The sequence below is a fragment of the Pygocentrus nattereri genome, chromosome 13 (genome assembly GCF_015220715.1).
Source record: "Pygocentrus nattereri isolate fPygNat1 chromosome 13, fPygNat1.pri, whole genome shotgun sequence".
Lineage (NCBI taxonomy): Eukaryota > Metazoa > Chordata > Actinopteri > Characiformes > Serrasalmidae > Pygocentrus > Pygocentrus nattereri.
Window position 1 is genome coordinate 22,490,203 of NC_051223.1, and position 23,207 is coordinate 22,513,409.

Here is a 23,207-nt window from a genome sequence, read left to right on the forward strand (position 1 = left end):
AGGCAATTAGCCTTTTGAATCAAAAATTAAAATACGAGTTTAAATTAAAATGTAGTTATTGTATTCGTAACCTTCCGTGCCCAATAAGGAGTTATATGTAATGTGTATTTTTATATACGTACATTGTATATTTTATAGATAATAACACCTTTCTGAGAACGACAGTCGACTCTTGTCTACTTTCTACCCGGATGATAATTGCTCTCGTACCACTGAAAGGTTCCTGCGCATGTGCTGGTTGATGCTTGTCCTTTAGACCAAGCTGCTGTCCCAGTGGGCTCTCTGTCTGCAACACGGGAGACCTTTCTAGTCGTGTTTTGACCTCTTCGCATGGTTTCTAATCCGGTAGCCCCCAGGAGGCTGAGATGACGGCTCGCGGCACTCCTAGTCGTTTTTTGCAGAGTGTTCTTCAGAACGGAGCGGGGCGGTATGTGTGCCAGCTGAAGCGCGTCTCTCTCATGTTCTCCAAGAAAGGCCAGAGTTCTTTAGGGGTCAGGTATGTGCTCAGAGCGGTATTCATCCTGTATTACCAAAACTTTGGCTGTTTAATAAGAGCAGCTCCTCTGTCGCCCTCAATTTTTGTAGCCCTGGTGGCCAATTTATTGTCTACTAACTGTTCATAATATTTCCTGGAAGGGAATTCATTGAGGATGGGGTAGTTGACTTTGCAAAGAAGAACCCAGGAATTGTTGTCTACGTCTCTCCTCAGTCTTGCAGAATTCCCAAAATAGTCGCCGAATATCGTAAGTATAATTTAATTGTGCTCTTAAACCTTGACTTGGTGTATTACTTGTAACCCAATTACCTCTATATTCTAATTTGAAAAAGTAATGTTAGTCTTGTAAAATACTGGAAGACTTAATGTAACTGTTAGTTATATTTCTCCCATACAGTCAATGGTAACGTGAGGGAAGAGCTGGTCACCAACAAAACATCACAGCAGATTACCGAACTGATTATGAAACTGTCCAACCAGTCAGGTCTGGACATCATCCGCATCCGAAAGCCCTTCCACACAGACAGCCCTAGCATCCAGGGTCAGTGGCATCCCTTTACCAACCGGCCACCAAGCAGAGATCCGATTGGACCACAGGCAAAATGAGGACTTTGTCATTGTAGTTCTATTTATACTGTGTTGGCTGTTTAGCCAGCTTGTGTAAAGGAATGTATTCCTTTTGGTTACAAACATTTTTTTCACAGGACTCTGTTAGTGTTTTAAATATATAATGAGGAACCTGGTTAATGCATTTTGGAGAATGTTTTGCTTGAATACAGTGAGAGAAATGAAAACAGAGATTTGGCCCGACTAATCTGTGTTCTAGTTCTGTGTTATAACCCACTCCTAACCCACTTTCTCTGTCACCCTCATTGTGTTCTTGTTGATCTTGAAATGCAAGTTTGGAACACTGGAACGTTTATTGTATGGAACACATTTTTGAAATTAGGTTGTCAAGTGAGCTAAACTTTAACTATCTGCAGAAAATAATGGCTGTAATAGACACTGTTTATTGTAGAAATTAGTTTATTGGATATATGGAAACAAAAACCTTGGATACTCAGTTTCAGTGTAAATTTCAGTATTTAAATTCAATATTCAGTTAGTTTCAGTATTCAGTGTTAATATTGCATGTTCAGTGCTATTATTGGCAAAGGTATGATTTACACATCTTTACAAAGAAAGCAGACATTATCAATGAATAATATTTTATAATGCCAGAAATCTGTACCTATACTGAGTTTATCTTGGTTAACTGTTCTGTCACTTCTCAGAATTATCTCTAAGTGATTGATATCTGGATAGATAGTAGTTTGACACAGATAAAAACAAAGATTTCTGTACAAACCTTGCTGCAGGATGACTATTGCCAACAGTTACCCTGCAGTAATTGTCAGTACATGGTGTTGTAAAACAGCTTCTGAAGCCTTGCTAACATGTCTCAGTCAAAGCAGTGGTTGCAACTGAATGTATTTTTAGAAGACTGCAGACTGCAGGGGTCACTAATTGTGAAAGATTGTAGAGAGTCTCATTAATTTCAGTTCAGCACTGTTGGTGATCTGTATTAATAGATATAACACTTATTACAGCCAGATGATAATCGTGTGCTCCAGTCACATCATCTGTCCCCTGTGAGCACTTGCTTGACCTATTCTCTGGATTAAAGAAAGCTCTAAATAAAGAACAGTTTCTAGGTGACAGCTACATATGGGGCATACAAATAGGCCTGAATGACATCTAAAGAAGCTTGGCTGACTACACATGTGTGTATGTATGTCACAAAATGAGCTAAAGATTTATTTCTGATTATTTCTGACAGAAAGCCCAAGAGCTTTGTACATTTAAAGCATGAATTAGCAAATGCTGAAATTATATTTATTTATATATATATATATATATATATATATATATATATATATATATATATATATATACACACACACACACACACACACACAACATATTTACCAAGTTGGAAAGACAGCTAAAGCAAGGCGTATTGGTCATATTTTTAACATAACAGATGTCGCTGTTCAGCATTTTGAGGCCAACATTTGCTCAGACCTGCATCTACTGTTAACAATTTGAGCATACGCTTCTGCATAATAATGGCATTACACTTTAGCACTGAATACAGATACTGACAATCTCTTTCTTGCAGAACGCTTTTACTTCTTCTTAGGTCAACTTGCATGCAGAGCATGCTTCTGTATTCAAGTCTTAAAAGATATTCGTGTGAGAGGACTGCCAGGGCCTCAGCTGGCATTTCTTGAACTATTTTGATTGACTGCTTTGAGGTATGTTTTGAATAATTGTCCTGTTGTAAAAGCCAGCTTCTTTTCAGCTCCAGTTTCTTGACTTACTGTGTCACATTTGCATCCAGAATTTTCTGACATTTAGTGGAGTCCGATCATCCCTCTATTTCCTGTGCCGCTAACTGCCACACAACCCCAAAGCAAGCTAGATCCACCCCCATGCAGGGAGTTTGGATGCCCAAAGTTGGCAAGATGTTCTTTTCATCAGATGCTGCTCCTTTTTTCTCCAAACATACAATGGCAATGGTTTGGACCCCTACAGGTCCACACAGATCAGGCATTATGTGACCACTCACTGTCCGCTCTATTAAGACACGTATACCTTGTTAGACCACTTTGTAGATGTAAAGACAGGCAGTAGCTCATCTGTTGCTACAATTTGTGTTAATCATCCTCTAGTGCTCCATCAGCAGTCGCAGGATGCTGTAAGCTGGATATTGTTGGTTGGTGGACTATTCTCAGTCCAGCAGTGACACTGAGGTGTTTAAAAACTCCAGCACCAGTGCTGTGTCTGATCTACTTGTATGAGCACAACATACACAACATGCCACCACTACGTCAGTTTCAAGAGTTATCTGCCACCCAAATAACTCCTGCACTGTGGGGGTGCTGACCATTGAAGAACTAAAGAGGACTAAAGCATGCAGAGGAACAATTACACTTTGGAATGAGGTGGCCAGTCAGAGTACTTCATCATCGCAGCAAAATTCCACATTAAACGAATTCCAAAATTAGTTTAATGCAGAAACAAGTAAACACAAACCAACTGCGTGACCAGATTTGCAATATATAGTAGCATGAATAGACTAATAAAATTAAATGGATCGTGTAAGTTCTTCTGCAAGATCACAAGTCTATCATGATCATTAAATGAAATCTTAGTGTATGTCATTAGAAAGGACAGAAATCATAATTGATTTGTTTTATCATAGTAATATATTCACCTCAGTTTTATAATAACGAAAGTTATGACAAGCAATTGCATATACAGCAGAAGATTAAATGAGACAATGGCAATAAAATGCATGAGTGCAGAATAAAGCAAGTAGAAGGGGTTTGTGCAAAAGGGAATACAAGAATGATGAAATACAAGCAGTAATGTCATGTCAACAGCTCACAGGCAAGAGCAAGTAAGTCATATGTTCTGTTTCATTCTCTCTACAATACTGCAAGAAGACTCCATGTGAAGCCCTGCTGTTAGTGTCACCTACACAGTGATAAATACATCAGCCAAGTGGTGAGAGCCTCAAGGGGAAGGTGCGCTAAAGCTGATTCAACATTTACTGCAGGCCAGTGTTACAGCTCAACACAAGCAGTGCAAAGCAAGGACCATATTGTACTGTACATTACTGTCTACAGTACATCACTTTCAGAAAGACTGCAGCCTTCCAGTCCAGCAGTCTGCAGCACTGAAGTCTGCCAGCAACCTTTATATAGTGTGTGATCTGTATTGGGATGATGAAATCAAAATGGCTTTTTTGGGTACATTCAAACACTTTAGGATAGATATGAATACAGATATTTCAGGTATTATTACAGAATGTTTCCTGTCATTTGTAGGTACTAGCACTTAGAGCTGTATATGGGTGCCCTTGGTCAAATTGTATGATTTTGAGTTGATTTTCTGAGTGAAAATAAGTCACATCCTCTAGAGGGAACATAATTCTGTATATTTTGTTTACTGTTTATTTGCTGAATTTAACATATTGGAAAGAAACAAAACATGAAATGTAGCTTGTGCAAAATTTAGGGCACATTTTCTATTTTTTCCCCAATATGTAGAAATAAAATAGAAATTGTACACTAAAATTAGCAGAAAAATCGCATATTTTAATTTATTGTCTGTAGAGGATGTCCAATGTTTCCATTTAGAAAATCAAAAAATGTCATTTGAATGGGAGTGTTTTTCCCCCCATATGGCTGTATATGAGACTAGAGCACTGGTCAACTTTACTTAAAGAGACTTCATGTTATCTGTTTTTGTGCATTTTGTTACTTATCACTGGTAAAATAACAATAAAGACATCACATTCTGATAAATCTGGCAAATATATATAAATTCTTTTATAGTGATGGCAATTTTGTGTGGCATGTGGCACATGGAGCACTTTAACAGTGTTGCAATATCCACTGTAAAGTGCTTGAATGTATCCCTGGTCTTTCTGGGCAGTTTACAATATTGGCATTGTCATAATAACAATCTCATTTTTCACAGTGTTTCTTCACTTGCATAAATTAAATGTTTACCTTTATGCCCTGTGGACATGTTTCCACAAAGTCATCAAAAAAGGCTCACATATGCTTTTTCTGGAAAAAAACGTTCTCCACTATATTATACTTTATTGAGTTTGCTGTAGTGCTTTGTTATTCAAATTTACTCTTTCTTGTCTTAGAATATTCTTACAGCATGTCCAAAGACACTATGTGAATTATGATTTATTGTTACTTTTGCAAATAATTCACAAACCTCCACTGAGAGACCAATAATTCTCCTCAGTTATTTCATTGGCAATCTATGTACAGTACTATGCAAATATCAGAGGCCAGCTTTCATTCATTTAATTTCAAGTCAAAGCAGCCATTAGATCATTCATTCTTTCACTGTGAGAAGACAACTCAACAAAATGAGTCTGAAAAATTCTATAGCTGAACAGAAGCTGTTAGAAAAAAAGCTGAAAAAAGAAAAGTTGGAAATCAAACAAAGAAAGTAGCTGGTGGAGTCCAGACCTCAACATCACTGAATGTGTTTGGATATTCTAAGAAGCTGAAAATGCAACCAACATCTAAGACTGTACATTGTAGGTGTGAAAAAGAAGCTGTAATAAAGACAAAGGATGGACACAGTAAATACTGAAAATGTAATGTTATATTTAGCAGTTGAGGCATTTGTGTAATGTAAGATATGTCCACATATGTTTTATACTTTTTCCTGATACTGAAAACTTAATAGCTTGTACTCTATGGCTGTTTTGACTGGAAATTAAATTAACAAAACGGTGATGTGACTTTTGCACAGTATTATTGGTCAATGCAGTAGTAGAACAGTGGCAAAGTAGAACTGTAAGTCTTAATCAGTGTTTTGTACATATCGTGCTATGTGACAGAAAGTTTCTCAATTTACTAATGTGACTATTTCTATGAATATCACATTGATTAGCTATGCAATTACATTGCAATCAATACATGAATGCAGAACACTGTAGATATAAATAGGAACTTCTGGATCTAACACTGTGGACTTTTAAGTCATTTCCATTGTGTGGTTTCAGTTCCATTGTTCAGTTTGTAAGTTTATGCTCTGGGAACCTGTATCAGCCTGTTTCCCAGCAGTTCCTACAGAATGCGATCTCCATCTAGGGTTAGTCCTCAACCATTCTCAATATGTTTTTCACACACTAATCAGTGTCCACAGGGTCCACATTAAAAAACAAACCCAAATCATCATACACAACAGCTTCAGTTTAGATATACTGGAGGTGTACATGAGGATAGAGTGCAAAAACAGCACAAAACATACACCATTGTGGGCATATTATTTGAATAAAACACAGCTTCTTAACAGTTGTAACATTACGCTTCCCACCATAAGGCGTCGCTACATGTACCAGAGGGAAATGGGGCTACACGGAGCTCTCGTCTGGCTGGAGATCAAGCTGTGTGTGTTTCCTCTTCTCTAAGATTCTGTTAAGCTCTTCTGTGAAGGAGTGGTAAAGTGGTGAGGTCATCTCTGAGTCTGCCTGCCTCAGGAGAACGTAGCTGTTCCCATTCATCTTCCTTAAGACGCTGGGTAACGTGGCTGAGAGGCCGTTTGTGTAGTCTGTAGATGGCAGGGGTGGTGGCATGGGCAGTGGAGGTGCTGGAGGTGGCTCCTTGCTAGGGCTAGCTTGGCCTTCTCCTGGAACTATCTGCAGGAACGCTCCGTCTGTTGATGCTGCTCTACCACGCCCATCAGCTCTTCCATTGCAGTGACTAGAGATGGTCTTCAGCTCCAAGTGGGAGCTCCACTTTCTCTCTGTTGCTGCAGTGACCGCCAGCCCTTCCTGAGAATACTTCCTACCAGCAGGGGCACTATGTGCACAGAAGCTAACATACAGCAGCACCACAGTTAGCACAAGACAGAGTCCTCCCAACACAGCCACCAAAGAAATGTACATGGCCTCCATGTGGCGATTGGTTTGAAACTCAGGCCCAGAGGGCAGGGCAGCAGGTGGGGAGTGCAGGGGCTGCTCAGTGGGGCCACTAGTGGGTGTGACAGGTACTGCACTAGTAGTGGTGAAGAAACTCTCCGGTAGTGCGGTTGGGTCTGTTGGTAGATGAGGTGAAGCTGGAGGTGCAGGTTGCACCCTCACCATGTAGCTGCAAATAGGAACCCAAACGGCATTCTCCACAGCATAACAGCGGTAGTGACCACTCTGCCTGCTCTGAGCTCCAATTATGAGCAGTCCATCTATGCCAGTCCGGTAGCCTCTGTCAGTTCCATAACCCTGCAACTGCTCACCGTTCAGTGTCCAGCGTGGAACTGCCAAGTTGGAGTGAAGCTCGCACTGCAAGAGTACATCGTCTCCCGTCATCACTGAACGAGTGCGATGGGACACTAAACCTGTCAGATAAAACAGAAATATTGTAAGATAAGGCCAAACAACTTCAATAAGACAACACTACAAAAATTGTACTTATACACATTATGTTTCAGCAATCTTTCAGCTATCTAAAGATATCTTTAAAATGTACACTCTTAAAAAGGGATGCAGGAAGTAGTAGTGGCACTGGGTCACTAGTGTTCACTAATGATGTGACAGAAGACAGAAGCATCCGGATGAATTCTGACGTGTATGGGGATACTTTCTGCTCAGATTCAACCAAATGCAGCAAGGCTGATTGGACGTCGCTTCACAGTGCAGATGGACAATGACCCAAAACTTGCTGTGAAAGCAACCCAAGAGTTTTTTAAGGCAAAGAAGTGGAATATTCTGCAATGGCAATGAGTCAATCACCAGATCTCAACCAGTCGACCATGTATTTCACTTGCTTAAGACAAAACTTAAGGCAGAAAGACCCACAAACAAGCAACAACTGAAGACACCTCCAGTAAAGGCCTGGCAAAGCATCACAAAGGAGGAAACCCAGCGTTTGGTGATGTCCATGAGTTCCAGACTTCAGGCAGTCATTGCCTGCAAAGGATTCTCAACAAAGTATTACAAATTAACATTTTATTTATGGTAAAGTTAATTTGTCCAATTACTTTTGAGCTCCTGAAACAAGGAGGCTTTGTAGAAAAATGGTTGCAATTGCTAAACGTTTCATACGATATTTTTGTGCAACCCCTTGAATTAAACCTGAAAGTCTACACTTCAATTGCATCTCAGCTGTTTCTTTTCAAATCCAATGTGGTGGCATGCAGAGCCCAAATCATGAAGATTGTGTCACTGTCCAAATATTTCTGGGCCTAACTGTAGAGTGATATGATGTGAAATGAAGCATTGCAGAGAAGGCTTAAATTTCAGGCTTAATACAGGCTTAAATTTCTCTACAAATTTCTCTAATACAGGCTTACATTTCTCTACAGTGGTGCTATAATGCCAACCAGGAGCCATGATGTCTAAAATGCAAATATAGCAAATATATATTTATTTACTATACAAAACAATCAATCTACATGTGTCATCTGGGTATATATATATATATATATATATATATATATATATATATATATATATATATATATATATATATATATATATATATATTGCTGATAATGTAAAATAGCAGAAAATCTGAAGAACTCTGAGGGACTCTTTAGGGACTATTTTGCATCACAACATGCATGTACCTCTCCAGCATGAATGGATGAATGGTAAAAAGGCCAAAGCCTCCTCTCAAAATTATCAGAAAACAATGTCTCAGGCTCTTACTGGCTCCTATCGCCACCGAGTTGAACAATTCTGAATTGGTAAGTTTCTCTAGAATAGAGCATTGCACATCAAACCACTCCAAATGATTTTATTTAAATCTTCCCTTTAATGTCACACAGCTGCATCTCTGCTGATACACACCATCAGCTGTGATGTCATCGCACCCTCTGTTACCCATCTGAATGTCCTGAGTTAGGTTAGACCTGGAAAAGCAAACAGACAGCAGTTATTCTCTTTTGTCAGACTCTTTGTGTATCCATACACAGGCTACAGTACATCTGGCGGTAGTAGAATAAGTGCATGGCTTTGTCTAAATACAGCTGTATGACAGCAGTGATTTATATGCATGTTCAAGCTTATAGTAGTAAATAAAGTATTAGCCCTCACTTATCAGCATAGGATGATATTTCAGCACACTGTCTTCCGTCCCAACCACACAATGGGTCTCGAGCAAACACGCAATCATAGCATGAGGTGTACCGCACACAGGCAGACAGAGCTACCTGCACCACTCCGGACGCAGCACTCACATATACACTCTTCTGTTTGACAAAACAAGGAAAAATCCACGAGACATCACTACTGTGTTAACGCTGTGAGAGCACGTAGACTGTCAGAATGTAACTGTTCTTATGTGATAATCATGTGTGCAGTGTAAATATATTTTACCTGTTTATGTGAAATAACCATGTTGTTTATGGGTTGTGACTCCTTAAAAAGCTGGAGCTCCTCAATGATGTGCACTCGATCTCCAATCTCTACAGCCCTGTGCAGCCAGCCCTCATCTGTGCTTATATAAGTGCAGACACACACATGCACACAGTTGATGGCTGTTCTACTGTAAAGCAATATTATACAGTTTACTTTGAGTCTAATATCTACTGGACAAAAGTTTAGAATCACTTATCATATTAAGTATTATAATAATTTATAAAGTGAAGACTGAAATCTTCTAAACTAGACACTAATGTAAACCGATGTTTTATTCACAATTTAAAGTATTTAGGAAACAATAAGAACTTTGTAAAAATAGCTAATTTTATTCAATATTATCTGTAATATCTGTAGTTATCTATTTATAGTAATGTTGTATTACAAAATGACTATGAATAGCTACTTGATTAGTGATATTTGGTCACTGGTTTTAAATATGATTAAATTCTCAATGTTATATACATTGATCTATTATGCAACGTTTGGGGGCCCTTGGTCAAATTATGTGTTGTTAATACATCCTCTACAGAGAACATGGTTCTGCACATTTTAACTCACAATTACTCTTTATATGCTGAATTTAAGCAAAAAAAAAAACATTAAACTGTGCAAGCATTATAAAATATTTCATATTAAATTTTTTAAAAAAGAAATTGTGCACTAACACTTTGTTGAAAAAAAAACATTTTTAAGTGTTCTCTGTAGAGGAAGTGTTAACTCATTTTTATTTACACATACAGTTTGAATACAGCTGTAGCTTTCTCAGTTATTAAAGAACCATTTACAGCTCAAAATTCATTTTTACAGCTTCACTCAAAATTTTGAAACCTATAGAATATTAGCATCATATTACAGTCATTTAAACATGCATCTGCAATAAAATTGCTTTCATATTACTGACAACAGTGATTACAAACTTTTAAATGGTATATACAGTTGTATGCAAAGGTTTAAGCACCCTTGGCCAAATGACATATTTTGTTGGTCTTTGAAGCAAAGTGTTTTAAAAATAACATTATTAAACTGTTTAAAAAATAACAATTTTAGCAAATGCACTATTGCTTTATGCTTAATTAACTACAAATGGCAACATCTGGACACCCTACTATGTCAGTACTTAGTAAATTTTATCAGCTGACCATTCTTAACCTGCCTAACAAGTCCCAACAAGTCAATCAAAACCTAATGACTTAATTAAGTTTTGAGACTTTACAACTGGAAAAGTGTACAAACTGATGCACACAATTAAAATGTTTTCTTCAATTTGTAAGTGAATTCAATATAAAATAATTGTGTACTAATATTTGCAGAAAATTATGAGATCTTTTCACTTGTAATTTGCCAGGGGTTCTTGCAAGCAACTGTCTATACATGGTCACTGCCATACAATCTCAATGACAAATGCATCAATAGTAATGTTCCAAAATAATAAGATGTTATGCATTATTAAAGTTAAGAACATTTTTCCTTCTCCTTTAAAGTGTCCCTTTCGGAACTGGGAAGTTTTGTTCCAGCAGTGGTCAGTATATATTAACCGTGATCCATACTGCATAAGATTGGATCAGGAGTGAAAGGAGCTAAATCACCTGTTCCAATGAAGAACATAGTATAGCTTTTCCCATCCAAGGCAGTGACTTTATGAACTGCTATTCTGGTGTAGTCCACTCTCTTTTTGAACAGTAGGGGTCGCCCTCCTATTGGCTGGATTTCTCTGGCCATCAAAGGGTGTCGCCGGACAAACATCAGTATGTTGTCTGGAAGGTCACGGGACGTATTTATGAGCTGAGCACGGTGCTGATCAGTTATGCACTTGAGAGAAGAGAGTGAAAGAAAGAGAAAGAGAGATATTGTTATGCGAAAACATGATATAGGAAAAATCTAAACTGGTATATTACCCAGACTTCAAATGATCTTCACAGGATGAACTGTTGAAGTGGTTGAAGCGTTATAGGCCATAAACACACAGCACACTCACTGAGCCAGGCCGAAGGTCTGGAACCTTCCCAGTGTATTCCCTCCATTTAGACTCTTGGAGTTCCATGTAGGGCCCATCAAACACAGCCTGTACATCTTTGAGAGAGTACTGGCAGACTGCAGATGCTTTAACATTTTTCCTGAAACACAGCGAGAGACAGATAGAGAGAGAGAGAGAGAGAGAGAGAGAGAGAGAGAGAGAGAGAGAGAGAGAGAGAGAGAGAGAGGTGGCACACAGGCAAGCACAGCTTATTAATCATTCTACACTGAATAAACACTTTCAGGTTGTTATCTTGAGGGTAACTGCCACTATCATCAAATTTCAAATGTAGCTGATTCACTGTCAAGTAACTTGTTATAAAAGGTGTTTGTGTATGAAAGGTGTAGGGTGGACCTCAGCCAGACATATAAAAAGTGGCAATCCGTTCTCTGCCCTGAGCTGAAGAAGTATGATATTATTTCAAGAACAAAGTTAGAATAAATGTTTATAGAGATCATATCTCAGAAAAACTTAAGAAAAGTTTGATGTAGTATACATATTGTTAAAATTCAACATGTGTATACAATCCATACAGTCCAAATATAGGAATTAAGCTGCAAAAACAGCCTATTTTGGATCCAGTTTTTCATGAAAACCAGCTCCATTGCCATACATCCACTTATTCAGCCTACCGCAGTTTAACCCTGCCCATTCACACTTTATTATAGTTATAAGGAGTGTTTCAGCCTGGACTGCTTTTTTTGAATGAGGACCAATACAGAGAAGCCAATCAGAACAGAGATCTTTTACATATATCAGTTTTAAAGGCACAGTAAGAAAAACAGGCTGCTTAATTCTAAGACTTAAAGAAAGGTTGGAAAATTGAAATGGAAAAGTGAATTACAGCTGTTTTTGATACACAAAACAATACCTCAGAGAAAAAAAATATGCAAAAAGGTGGGATACAGGACTTTAAATGACATAATTAGTTAATGTATTCCATCCAGCACTGAATAATTATGCCATTCTTATATGTGTTATATAAAAACTATATGTAAACTGTTAACAGAGGTAAATAGTAAATTGTTTTTAAACCATTTAAAGTTGTTTTCTCACTTATTGAGCCACTGGACATCCATTTTGGTGAACAACTTCTCATCACATCTTCACTGTTAGCCTAGGCAGGATTTTATGGATTTCATAACACCTAATGTAAAAATAAAAGAAAAAATAATAATAGCTGGATGTTTGGTTCTATAATAAACTTGTTGTGGAGTGAAAGCAGGGATTCAGCCTTTATACCATTTGAAGAACAATTTAGCGCTATATACACTCCTCTTTCTTCTTTTTAACACACACCTACACATCTGCTAACTCCAGTCTTGGCCTTCTGCCCTCCATTTCACTGTCTGCGTCTGTGCGTAGGGAGGTGAGCTGCTGGGAGTAGCTAATGTAAGTCTGTCTCTAAGTCATTTTCCTTAAAGCCTATTCAGTCGTAAAAACCCCCGACTGGGAATCTAAAAGTCGGTCACATGTTGGCAGATTAATGTTGCATCTGTTCACATCATTTAAATGAGATAATACTGTATACTGGAGCGGAGAATATTTATATGCTCTCTGGAATCCCTACAAAAATCATTTCACGACTTTACAGGACTTATGTGTAAATAGTTGCTATTAGAATTAAATACACAAACTCTCCTACACTCAAATCCAGTAAACATGATAAACTTAGCTAAAGAAAGTTCATCAACAGCAGTCATAAATATCTGCATATCTACTATTTTGTGTCTTGTGTGAAAATGCAATGTGTTAAGAACTGCAGAATTGTAAAGTACAAAGTGTACCTATATAGTAAGTGGAACTGGTAAAATGGACAATGAGCATAGAAACAAGGAGGTGCTCATAATGTCATAATGTTATGCCTGATTGGTATATAACTCCAATGAAGTTGGGACGTTGTGTAAAACTTGAATAAAAACAGAATATGATGATTTGCAAATCCTTTTCAACCTATATTCAATTGAATACACTACAAAGACAAGATATTTAAAAAGATAAACTTTATTGTTTTTTGCAAATATTCACTCATTTTGAATTTGATGCCTGCAACACATTCCAAAGAAGTTGGGACAGGGGCATGTTTACCACTGTGTTACATCACCTTTCCTTTTAACAACACTCAATAAGCGTTTGGGAACTGAGGACACTAACTGTTGAAGCTTTGTAGGTGGAATTCTTTCCCATTCTTGCTTGATGTACAACTTCAGTTGCTCAACAGTCCGGGGTCTCTGTTGTCGTATTTTGCGCTTCATAATGCACAACACGTTTTCAATGGGAGACAGGTCTGGACTGCAGGCAGGCCAGTCTTGTACCCACACTCTTTTACTACGAAGCCATGCTGTTGTAACACGTGCAGAATGTGGCTTGGCATTGTCTTGCTGAAATAAGCAGGGACGTCCCTGAAAAAGACGTTGCTTGGATGGCAGCATATGTTGCTCCAAAACCTGTATGTACCTTTCAGCATTAATGGTACCTTCACAGATGTGCAAGTTACCCATGCCATGGGCACTAACACACCCCTATACCATCAGAGATGCTGGCTTTTGAACTTTGCACTAGTAACAATCCGGACAGTCCTTTTCTTCTTTGGCCCAGAGGACACGACGTCCATGATTTCCAAAAACAATTTGAAATGTGGACTCTTCAGACCACAGGACATTTTTCCACTTTGCGTCAGTCCATCTCAGATGAGCTCAGGCCCAGAGAAGCCGGCGCTGTTTCTGGGTGTTGTTGATATATGGCTTTCACTTTGCATGGCAGAGTTTTAACTTGCACTTGTAGATGGAGCAACGAACTGTGTTCACTGACGATGGTTTTCTGAAGTGTTCCTGAGCCCATGTGGGAATATCCGTTACAGAATGATGTCGGTTTTTAATGCAGTGCCGTCTGAGGGATCGAAGGTCACGGGCATTAAATGTTGGTTTTCTGCCTTGCCGCTTACTTGCAGAGATTTCTCCAGATTCTCTGAATCTTTTGATGATATTATGGACTGTAAATGATGAAATCCCTAAATTCCTTGCAATTGCACGTTGAGAAACATTGTTCTTAAACTGTTGGACTATTTGCTCATGCAGTTGTTCACAAAGTGATGAATCTCGCCCCATGCTTGCTTGTGAATGATATACACTATCATGACACTCACCTATTTCCAATTAAGTTTTTTGAGCATTTCTCACCTTTCCCAGTCTTTTGTTGCCCCTGTCCCAACTTCTTAGGAACATGTTCCAGGCATCAAATTCAAAATGAGTGAATATTTGCAAAAAACAATAAAGTTTATCCGTTTGAACATTAAATATCTTGTCTTTGTAGTGTATTCAATTGAATATAGGTTAAAAAGGATTTGCAAATCATCGTATTCTGTTTTTATTTATGTTTTACACAATGTCCCAACTTCACTGGAATTGGGATTCACTGTATATATACATTCCATACATTTCAAAGATCATTATATATATATATTTTTATATATATATATATATATATATATATATTTATATATATATATATGTGTGTGTGTGTGTGTGTGTGTGTGTGTGTTTCATGATATCATATAAAAGCTATTAAAAATATGCTGTTTTTGGAGCTTAGTTTCCTTAAATGGACTGTGTGGACTGATGAGTAATGGGTGCATTTTAAAGATATTTTACATACCACATCAAACAAAAAAAAGCCTTTTCAATTATCTGAGCAATTATTATTTAATTTACTGATTAATGATCAAATGTATTATTTTATAGATCTAGTATTTTCTCACCATTCAAGACCAAAGACACCCCAGAGGGTGCTGTCGTGCACACTCGGCCCTTCCAGCACATACACACCACGCAGGACATTGAACTGCAGCTCATACTCAGGAATAGAGCACTTGAGCCTGGCTTTTAAAAAGGACGTCCACTTCCTCTGGAGAGTCCTCTGACCTCCGATGTCACCCTAAAGACAGAATAATTAGAGTGAAAATAATTACACTTTAGACAATAAATCAGTGTTTTAACTCAACCCATTTGGTTGCCTCAAATTTTGAGTTCACTCAATATCACATAATGAGTTACCACAATATAAAACAGATTACTGTGGAGTTTTAGGGGTTCAATGAACTCAAAATGTAAGACAACCAGGTAACTTTTTTTTTGAAGCTGCACTATGTATGTTTTTGTTGAAATTAAAAGACATAGCATTACTGATTTGGGAGAAAAAAAGTGCTAAAATATGTTGTGCACACGCTGCCTTGAGTCGCCCTGTAAAGCCTGAGACAGTAATTTAAAAAAAGACATTTCTATTATGCTGGAGTCTTTCAGACCACAGCATATATCTTTACCTATTTAAATGCCTTTAACTGTCACATGAACAGGCTCAGAAAGAACTTTTAGCTCGATGTTTAGGCCTCTAATGCAAAATCATCATCATACTGATGAAGATATGATGACAGCAGTAAATAATTCATCCACATCTTCAGAAGACACATCCTTCGCCTTCAAGTTTTGACTGAGTTCTCTTTGAATACTCTTTCAACACACTCAGATTCATCAACTCAGTACAGGGGTCTAAAGCACAACTGACGTTACAAAATGTTCTTCCACACAATTGCAAATTCCACCAGAGAGGTCTCCAAATAATTTAGCTTTAAGGTCAGTTAAAAATATTTTTTACAGTGTATGAGTTAAATTAATTAAGATGTGTAAGGATCTAACACTAAAAAATCTTTTATTCAAGACAAAAAAAGAAAGAGAAAGGTGAACAGAGCAGAGAGAGACAGAGAGAGATAGAGGGAAAGGACAGAGGGTGGGAGAGAGACAGAGAAAACCTGGACTAGCCGGAGATTATATTGCTTGGGCCTGTGACAAACATCCTCTGAAAGCGGGGGTGAGAGTAAATGCGTAGGTTCACACTGTGCCTGTGCAAGTAAATTCACTCTAATTACATCTCAGTGTACCAAGCTTAGCAGCTGCAGTGACTGCAGAGTTCCTTAGTATCTCTCTCCTTTTCCTCCACTATCCCTCTCTCAATCCTGTTTACACTAGAACATTTGCAGAAAGACTTTAGCTTCATTCCAGAATTCTTCTGGGACTACAAACTGGTGCTGATGAGGGAATGACTGAATATATTGTCGCTGTCCAATGAAAAACCATGTATCTCCATTTTTTGTTGATTTTTAGTTTACTGCATCATTTCAACACACCAGTTGTTCTTTACATTGTGTAAACATTTCATGATGAATGGACCAATAGAAATGTTCTAAAATCACTTCGAACTAAATCTCTTTACATTGACTTACATTGAAAGGTAAGAGTGTTTTTGCCTTCTCCTGTGAAGTGAGTATTTTGGAGATGCTTGTTTTTTCATTGGACAGCGACAATATGAGGTTTCAGAAATAAACTGTCTAAACTATTCGTGAAGAAATAGAATAGGAGATATAAAATGTGCCTTTTGCATAGGCCAAATTTTAAGGTCCCCTTCCAATATGTTAAATGCAGCAAATAAACAATGATTGTGCACTAAAATGTGCGTAAGTGAGTTTTCTGTAGAGGATGTGTACTTACTTTCACTTACACCCAGACTTTTGCATATAGGTATAAGACTGTACCTGGGCAGAAATACATTAAAGTTGATGTAAAACATGTTGATAAGCTTACTAATAAAAGCGTGAGCCAGAGTTAAACTGGCTTTTCTTTAGAAATGCTTTGCATTTGAAAGTAGAAGTGCTCCAGGTGAATTTAATGTGAGTCATTAATTATGATTACATAATATAGATGATACTGCTGTGCTCATTTCTGCTGTACTGCATACTGCCTACCACAGTGTGCTTGCATTTCCTACTGGAGATTCCTTCAAGAGTCATCTCTGTGGGCTGCATTAGAAAGCGGGTTGGCTATATTCCTTGAGCAGTCATGAGGGTGTACCATCTGGGCTGCTTTCATAGGACTGAGACTGCTCTGAGCTTGCTTGAGCTGTCCAATGCTACATAATTCTTCTACCCCCACAGTTTTGAGAAGAAGGACCACAGCAAAAGCTGTGCTGTCCATTCAAATTTCAGCAAACATTGTCATACACATGGTCATTCACATTATCAAGTGCTATACTTTCAGCAGTTTGTGATCATCCAAACTTTCTGCAGATCTCTGTACTCCGACCATTTTTACTGATGGTCCTATCAGGGTTTGAACTGCACTTGAGTTCGTCAATTTCTCATCAAGTAGGGCTCTATACCCTATACCCTGGTTAGTTAGTGTAGTGGGTAACACCTCTGCCTTCTACGCTGTAGACAGGGGTTCAATCCCCCACCTGGGCAAGCGCCCTACACTATACCAATAAGGGTCCTTGGGCAAGACTCCTAACACCACCTTAGCCTACCTGTGTAAAATGATCAAATTGTAAGTCGCTCTGGATAAGAGCGTCAACCAAATGCCAAAAATGTAATTGTAAAACAGGTGTTGGCAATCCAAATGTTATTAAGAGCCATTTAGTCCTTTCAACAAAAATCAAGCCACCCTGGGAGCTACAAGATTCTATGTTTGTTTTACCATCTTGGCTCTAAATATGTCTCAGTATGTGCTGATGTCCTAGTATAGCCTAAAAAATATATTATAAACGAAAATACACTTATTTTGCTGTGCGTTTAGCTTTAGCTCAGCTATAGCTGCTTTTCTCATTTCTCCAACAGGAAACATTTGCTCAAAAGTAGAATAGATTCTTGTAGAATATTTTCTTGTAAAATGTCTCTCAATGTCTGACTTTTTACAAGGCTGAAGTCAGCTTCTCATTCACCAACTTCTTGTTCTTCTCCCATTCTCCAATTCCACTTAAAATGGTGCCTGATGTGCCAGAATATAACAGTTGCACCATTTAAGGTGGAAAGAGAACAAGAAGCTGGCAAATGAGCTGACGTCAGCTTCACGACTTTTTAATGTTTGACAGATTAAACGTATAAGGAAACCTGATTGTTTACAGATGCAAATAAGTCCATTCCTCTTCAAATTGTCTATGTTCATTTTAAATCTTTCTCTTTGCCTTTTCGTTCGCTACTAACTAGACAAGGTTGGTTTCTGCATTACTATGTGACCAGTAGTCTGCACACCAACATTCAGGATTAAAGGTTGGTAAATTAGCAGTGTTAGGCTGCATTAGCTCTAACATTTAAGGCCATTTATTGTTAAAACTGTGTCAGCAAAGCTTTATTTTACTGCAAAGGAAGGTTATTTTACTGCAGACTGTACTCTTACACTTCTCAACTTCATTGAGCAGACAACAGTGTCCCTCCTTTCTTAAGTGATCTGTCAGTTAACATTTCTGGTAACACTTTTTGGATAGCCTACTGTAGATTCTTTGCAGATGCTTGTCAGGCATTAAACTATATATCAAATAAATTCACTTTAATTGTCCATTATCCTAACCCTATCACTAATCTTTACCTTAATCTCGCCAAAAAACCTATATCTGACCTTAACACTGATCTTAAACCTAGCCCGGGTCCCAAACCTAACCTTAATGATAACACTGTTGAGAATCAGTTTCACTTGTTTGTTAATAGCTTGAATCTCTGTAGATAATCTTATGCAGATAGGGGTTATCTGCATAAAGTACACCCACAAAGTCTTCTTTAGCTCATACAGTAGGGGTGCAACTGCTGGTGGTTGTTTCAAATCAAATGCATTAAAGCATTAGTGTTATAAATAAGAAACCTATGGAACATAGCTGCAGTTTCTCTTTACCGGCCCTTAAAAATCATGACATTGTCTCAGCAGAATACTTGGTATGGAACTGAGAAGCTGTGCTCTGAGAGTGCAGCTACATCCACAGAGTGATCACAGAGGCTAGAGTCTGCATGAACAGCTACAACTCTATCTCTCCTATTTAGCCTACTAGCTCTCTCTCTCTCTCTCTCTCTCTCTATATATATATATATATATATATATATATATATATATGTGTGTGTTAAAAAAGAGAAAATTCTACTTTTTTTCTACTAAGAATGTGTAAATATATATTATATGTATGTGTTGCTGGAGTTTTTAAAAACCTCAGTGTCACTGCTGAACTGCTGGAGAAAGTCCACCAACCAAAAATATCCAGCCAACAGTGTTCTATAAGCAGCATCCTTTGACCACTTATGAAGGACTAGAGGATGACCAACACAAACTGTGCAGCAGCAGATGAGCTATCATCTCTGACTTTACATCTACAAGGTGGACTGACAAGTTAGTAGAGTCTAATAGAGTGGACAGTGTTTAAAAACTCTAGCAGCACAGCTGTGTCTGATCCATTCATACAAGCACAACACACACTAACACAACACCACCATATCAGTGTTACTGCAATGCTGAGAATGACCCACCACCCAAATAGTACCTGCTCTGTGAGGGTCCATGGGGGTCCTGACCACTAAAGAACAGGGTAAAGGGGGGTAACAAAGTATGCAGAGAAACAGATGGACTACAGTCTGTAATTGTAGAACTAAAAAGTGTACCTATATAGTAAGTGAAACTGGTAAAATGGACAATGAGCATAGAAACAAGGAGGTGCTCATAATGTCATAATGTTATGCCTGATTGGTATATAACTCCAATGAAGTTGGGACGTTGTGTAAAACATAAATAAAAACAGAATACGATGATTTGCAAATCCTGGCCAGTCTAGTACCCGCACTCTTTCAGTACGAGGCCACGATGTTGTAACACATGCAGAATGTGGCTTGGCATTGTCTTGCTGAAATAAGCAGGGACGTCCATGAAAAAGACATTGCTTGGATGGCAGCATATGTTGCTCCAAATCCTGTATGTACCTTTCAGCATTAATGGTGCCTTCACAGATGTGCAAGTTACCCATGCCATGGGCACTAACACACCCCCCATACCATCAGAGATGCTGGCTTTTGCACTTTGTGCTGATAACAATCTGGACAGTCCTTTTCCTCTTTGGCCCGGAGGACACGACGTCCATGATTTCCAAAAACAATTTGAAATGTGGACTCTTCAGACCACAGGACACTTTTCCACTTTGCGTCAGTCCATCTCAGATGAGCTCGGGCCTAGAGAAGCCGGCGGCGTTTCTGGGTGTTGTTGATATGTGGCTTTCGCTTTGCATGGCAGAGTTTTAACTTGCACTTGTAGATGGAGCGACGAACTGTGTTCACTGACGATGGTTTTCTGAAGTGTTCCTGAGCCCATGTGGGAATATCCGTTACAGAATGATGTCGGTTTTTAATGCAGTGCCGTCTGAGGGATCGAAGGTCACGGGCATTAAATGTTGGTTTTCTGCCTTGCCGCTTACTTGCAGAGATTTCTCCAGATTCTCTGAATCTTTTGATGATATTATGGACAGTAGATGACGAAATCCCTAAATTCCTTGCAATTGCATGTTGAGAAACATTGTTCTTAAACTGTTGGACTATTTGCTCATGCAGTTGTTCACAAAGTGGTGAACCTCACCCCCTCCTTGCTTGTGAACGACTGAGCCTTTCAGGGATGCTCCTTTATACCCAATCATGACACTCACCTGTTTCCAATTAACCTGATCACCTGTGGAATGTTCCAAACAGGTGTTTTTTGAGCATTCCTCAACTTTCCCAGTCTTTTGTTGCCCCTGTCCCAACTTCTTTGGAACGTGTTGCAGGCATCAAATTCAAAATGAGTGAATATTTGCAAAAAACAATAAAGTTTATCCGTTTGAACATTAAATATCTTGTCTTTGTAGTGTATTCAATTGAATATAGGTTGAAAAGGATTTGCAAATCATCATATTCTGTTTTTATTTATGTTTTACACAATGTCCCAACTTCATTGGAATTGGGGTTGTATGTTTATAGTTCTGCATTTACTCTGTATAGCAAGACCTTGTTCAATATGAAGTAAATATTTTGTCTTATGAAAAAAATACTTCATGCTGCTGGAAAGTAAGAAGTAAAACAACAGCAATTAGAAACAGCACTAGTGATCCATCATCTTGATAACCTGCAGTTCTGTGCCCAGTGGGGAGCTCTTCCAGTCCCTTACAGAGTCTGTTCATAATCAATAATATTGAAGGTATATTCAAGTATGAAAAATGAAGAATTACAGAGAATAATAAACGTTTTAACTACCAAAAAGTCCTCTCTTTGTCTTACAACCACACCTGCCTCTTCTGTGAGGCAAATTACAAGCTAATAGTTTCCATTTTTCTTGGTTTGGAACAACTTTCATATAAAGCCATTACTGAAGGTAAAACAGTGCAGTAATGTTTAAAATGTCTATTTCTTCTGGATTTACATACTCCTACAGAATTAGAAATAAAGGTACTGTGTAGGTACATTTTTTGTTCAAGATACAAACAATGCAAATTTCCTTCAAAGGTACAACAGTGGTCTAACTGTGTAAATACGTTTTTTTCCAAGGTGAATAGTACATATTTATAACTTTTCATAATCTAATGTTTTAAAACAGAACGATAAAATAATAAAAAGCCTGGAGATGAGACGGGGTGTGTGGAGTCAATACAACCTAGAAAATTTGATTTGAATGGATTATGGCACAACTATGTTCCCTGATTAAAGGTAGTGAGCTGTACCCTTGAGGGTACCACAACAGTGACAAGAGGGGCACTGCCCCAGTGCCATTTTTTACCTTTATTTCTGAGAGTGTAGGGATGGGAAATAGTATGATATTTTCTTGTTACTTTGATAAATTACACCACAATATGCTTTTCTGTGTGTATCATTGACATTGTTACTGAGAGAACATTATATATTTTAAATACAATGAGAGCATATTTAGTCCTGTTTAATTTTTTACAGATTTAGTACAGATCAGTGTGTGAAAATCTTTGTACTGAAAGTTTTGATAATATTTGTTAAATGTTGTACTGCTGGGCATGTCTGTAGAAATGTCTTGAAGTATCATGATATTATATTTTTGCCATATCTCCTACCTCTACTTTGCCGGCTCATATTTTTATATATTTCTCCCATCAAACAAGCTTTTGTCCACAATTTACTTATAATCCACAGAGAATGGCTTGCAGCACGAAGCTTAAAAGTAAGTCTCCTGGTGGGTTAAGCACCCTCAATTAAATATTAAGTTTGAGAGAGCAGTTTGAGAGGGCAGTGTAATGGCTCTCTAGAAGCTGTGTCCTAAATGAGCTAGCAACAGCCTGCTCGCAAAACAGATCCCATCTGACTCCAGCAGCAGCCTGAGGAAACGCTTTGATGGCTAATCACAGTGTCACTTCACATTCCCTCAACAGAAGACCCAGACTGTCATGTGCTGCGTATGATATCAAATAGAAACAATACATGGAATCATCATGGAGGAAACATCCAGTCACAGGCATTTCTCTTGTTATGTGGTTATGGTTGAATGACTTGTATTAAAACAAATTGAAATTACCAAAAAGCTACCAAAAGGACTGAATGTAATGGAAAACAACAGAGTCAGGATGAATGTATGAAATGACACATTAGTTGTTGTGTAAAACTGAGTGCATTACTTCTTTTGGAAAACTTTCAGGTCACCTTCTGTAAATGTAAATTTCATGTTTCTGGGAATCTAGCTAGAAAAGTCTGGTGCATATGTGTATGTGCGTGTGTGTGTGTGTGTGTGTGTGTGTGTGTGCATGCTGTGTTGCCATAGTGTGGCCTACTTTGTACAAGAGCTCCTCTGCACTCTTCACTTGCCAAGCCAGCCAATGAGGGACCTGACCTGCTTCCCCAACATGTGAAGTCTAAGTAGCAGAGTGTAGATGTGGAATTATGGAGATTAATAAAACACAGCCAGCGCAGAGGAGGT

At 38.2% G+C, this 23,207-nt stretch overlaps 2 protein-coding genes across 2 annotated transcripts in view; one reads left to right on the top strand and one right to left on the bottom strand.

Annotated features, from left to right (window-relative positions):
* Positions 1–209: 209 nt before the first annotated feature.
* Positions 210–1,310, top strand: mrpl43 (mitochondrial ribosomal protein L43). The gene is made up of 3 exons (XM_017696069.1): positions 210–496; positions 637–743; positions 894–1,310. The coding sequence occupies exons 1-3, from the start codon at positions 366–368 to the stop codon at positions 1,100–1,102; spliced, it is 447 nt and encodes a 148-aa protein (XP_017551558.1). The 5' UTR covers positions 210–365; the 3' UTR covers positions 1,103–1,310.
* A 2,418-nt stretch (positions 1,311–3,728) lies between these two features.
* The window catches only part of sema4gb (sema domain, immunoglobulin domain (Ig), transmembrane domain (TM) and short cytoplasmic domain, (semaphorin) 4Gb), a 47,884-nt gene continuing 28,405 nt past the window's right edge, over positions 3,729–23,207 (bottom strand). Inside the window, exons 9-15 of the mRNA XM_017696070.2 lie at positions 15,209–15,384; positions 11,413–11,551; positions 11,024–11,246; positions 9,393–9,508; positions 9,111–9,265; positions 8,865–8,926; positions 3,729–7,411 (exon numbers count right to left, since the gene is read on the bottom strand). Of these exons, the coding sequence (XP_017551559.1) occupies positions 6,432–7,411; positions 8,865–8,926; positions 9,111–9,265; positions 9,393–9,508; positions 11,024–11,246; positions 11,413–11,551; positions 15,209–15,384 (1,851 nt within the window). The 3' untranslated portion in view covers positions 3,729–6,431. The remainder of the gene's footprint in view (positions 7,412–8,864; positions 8,927–9,110; positions 9,266–9,392; positions 9,509–11,023; positions 11,247–11,412; positions 11,552–15,208; positions 15,385–23,207) is intronic.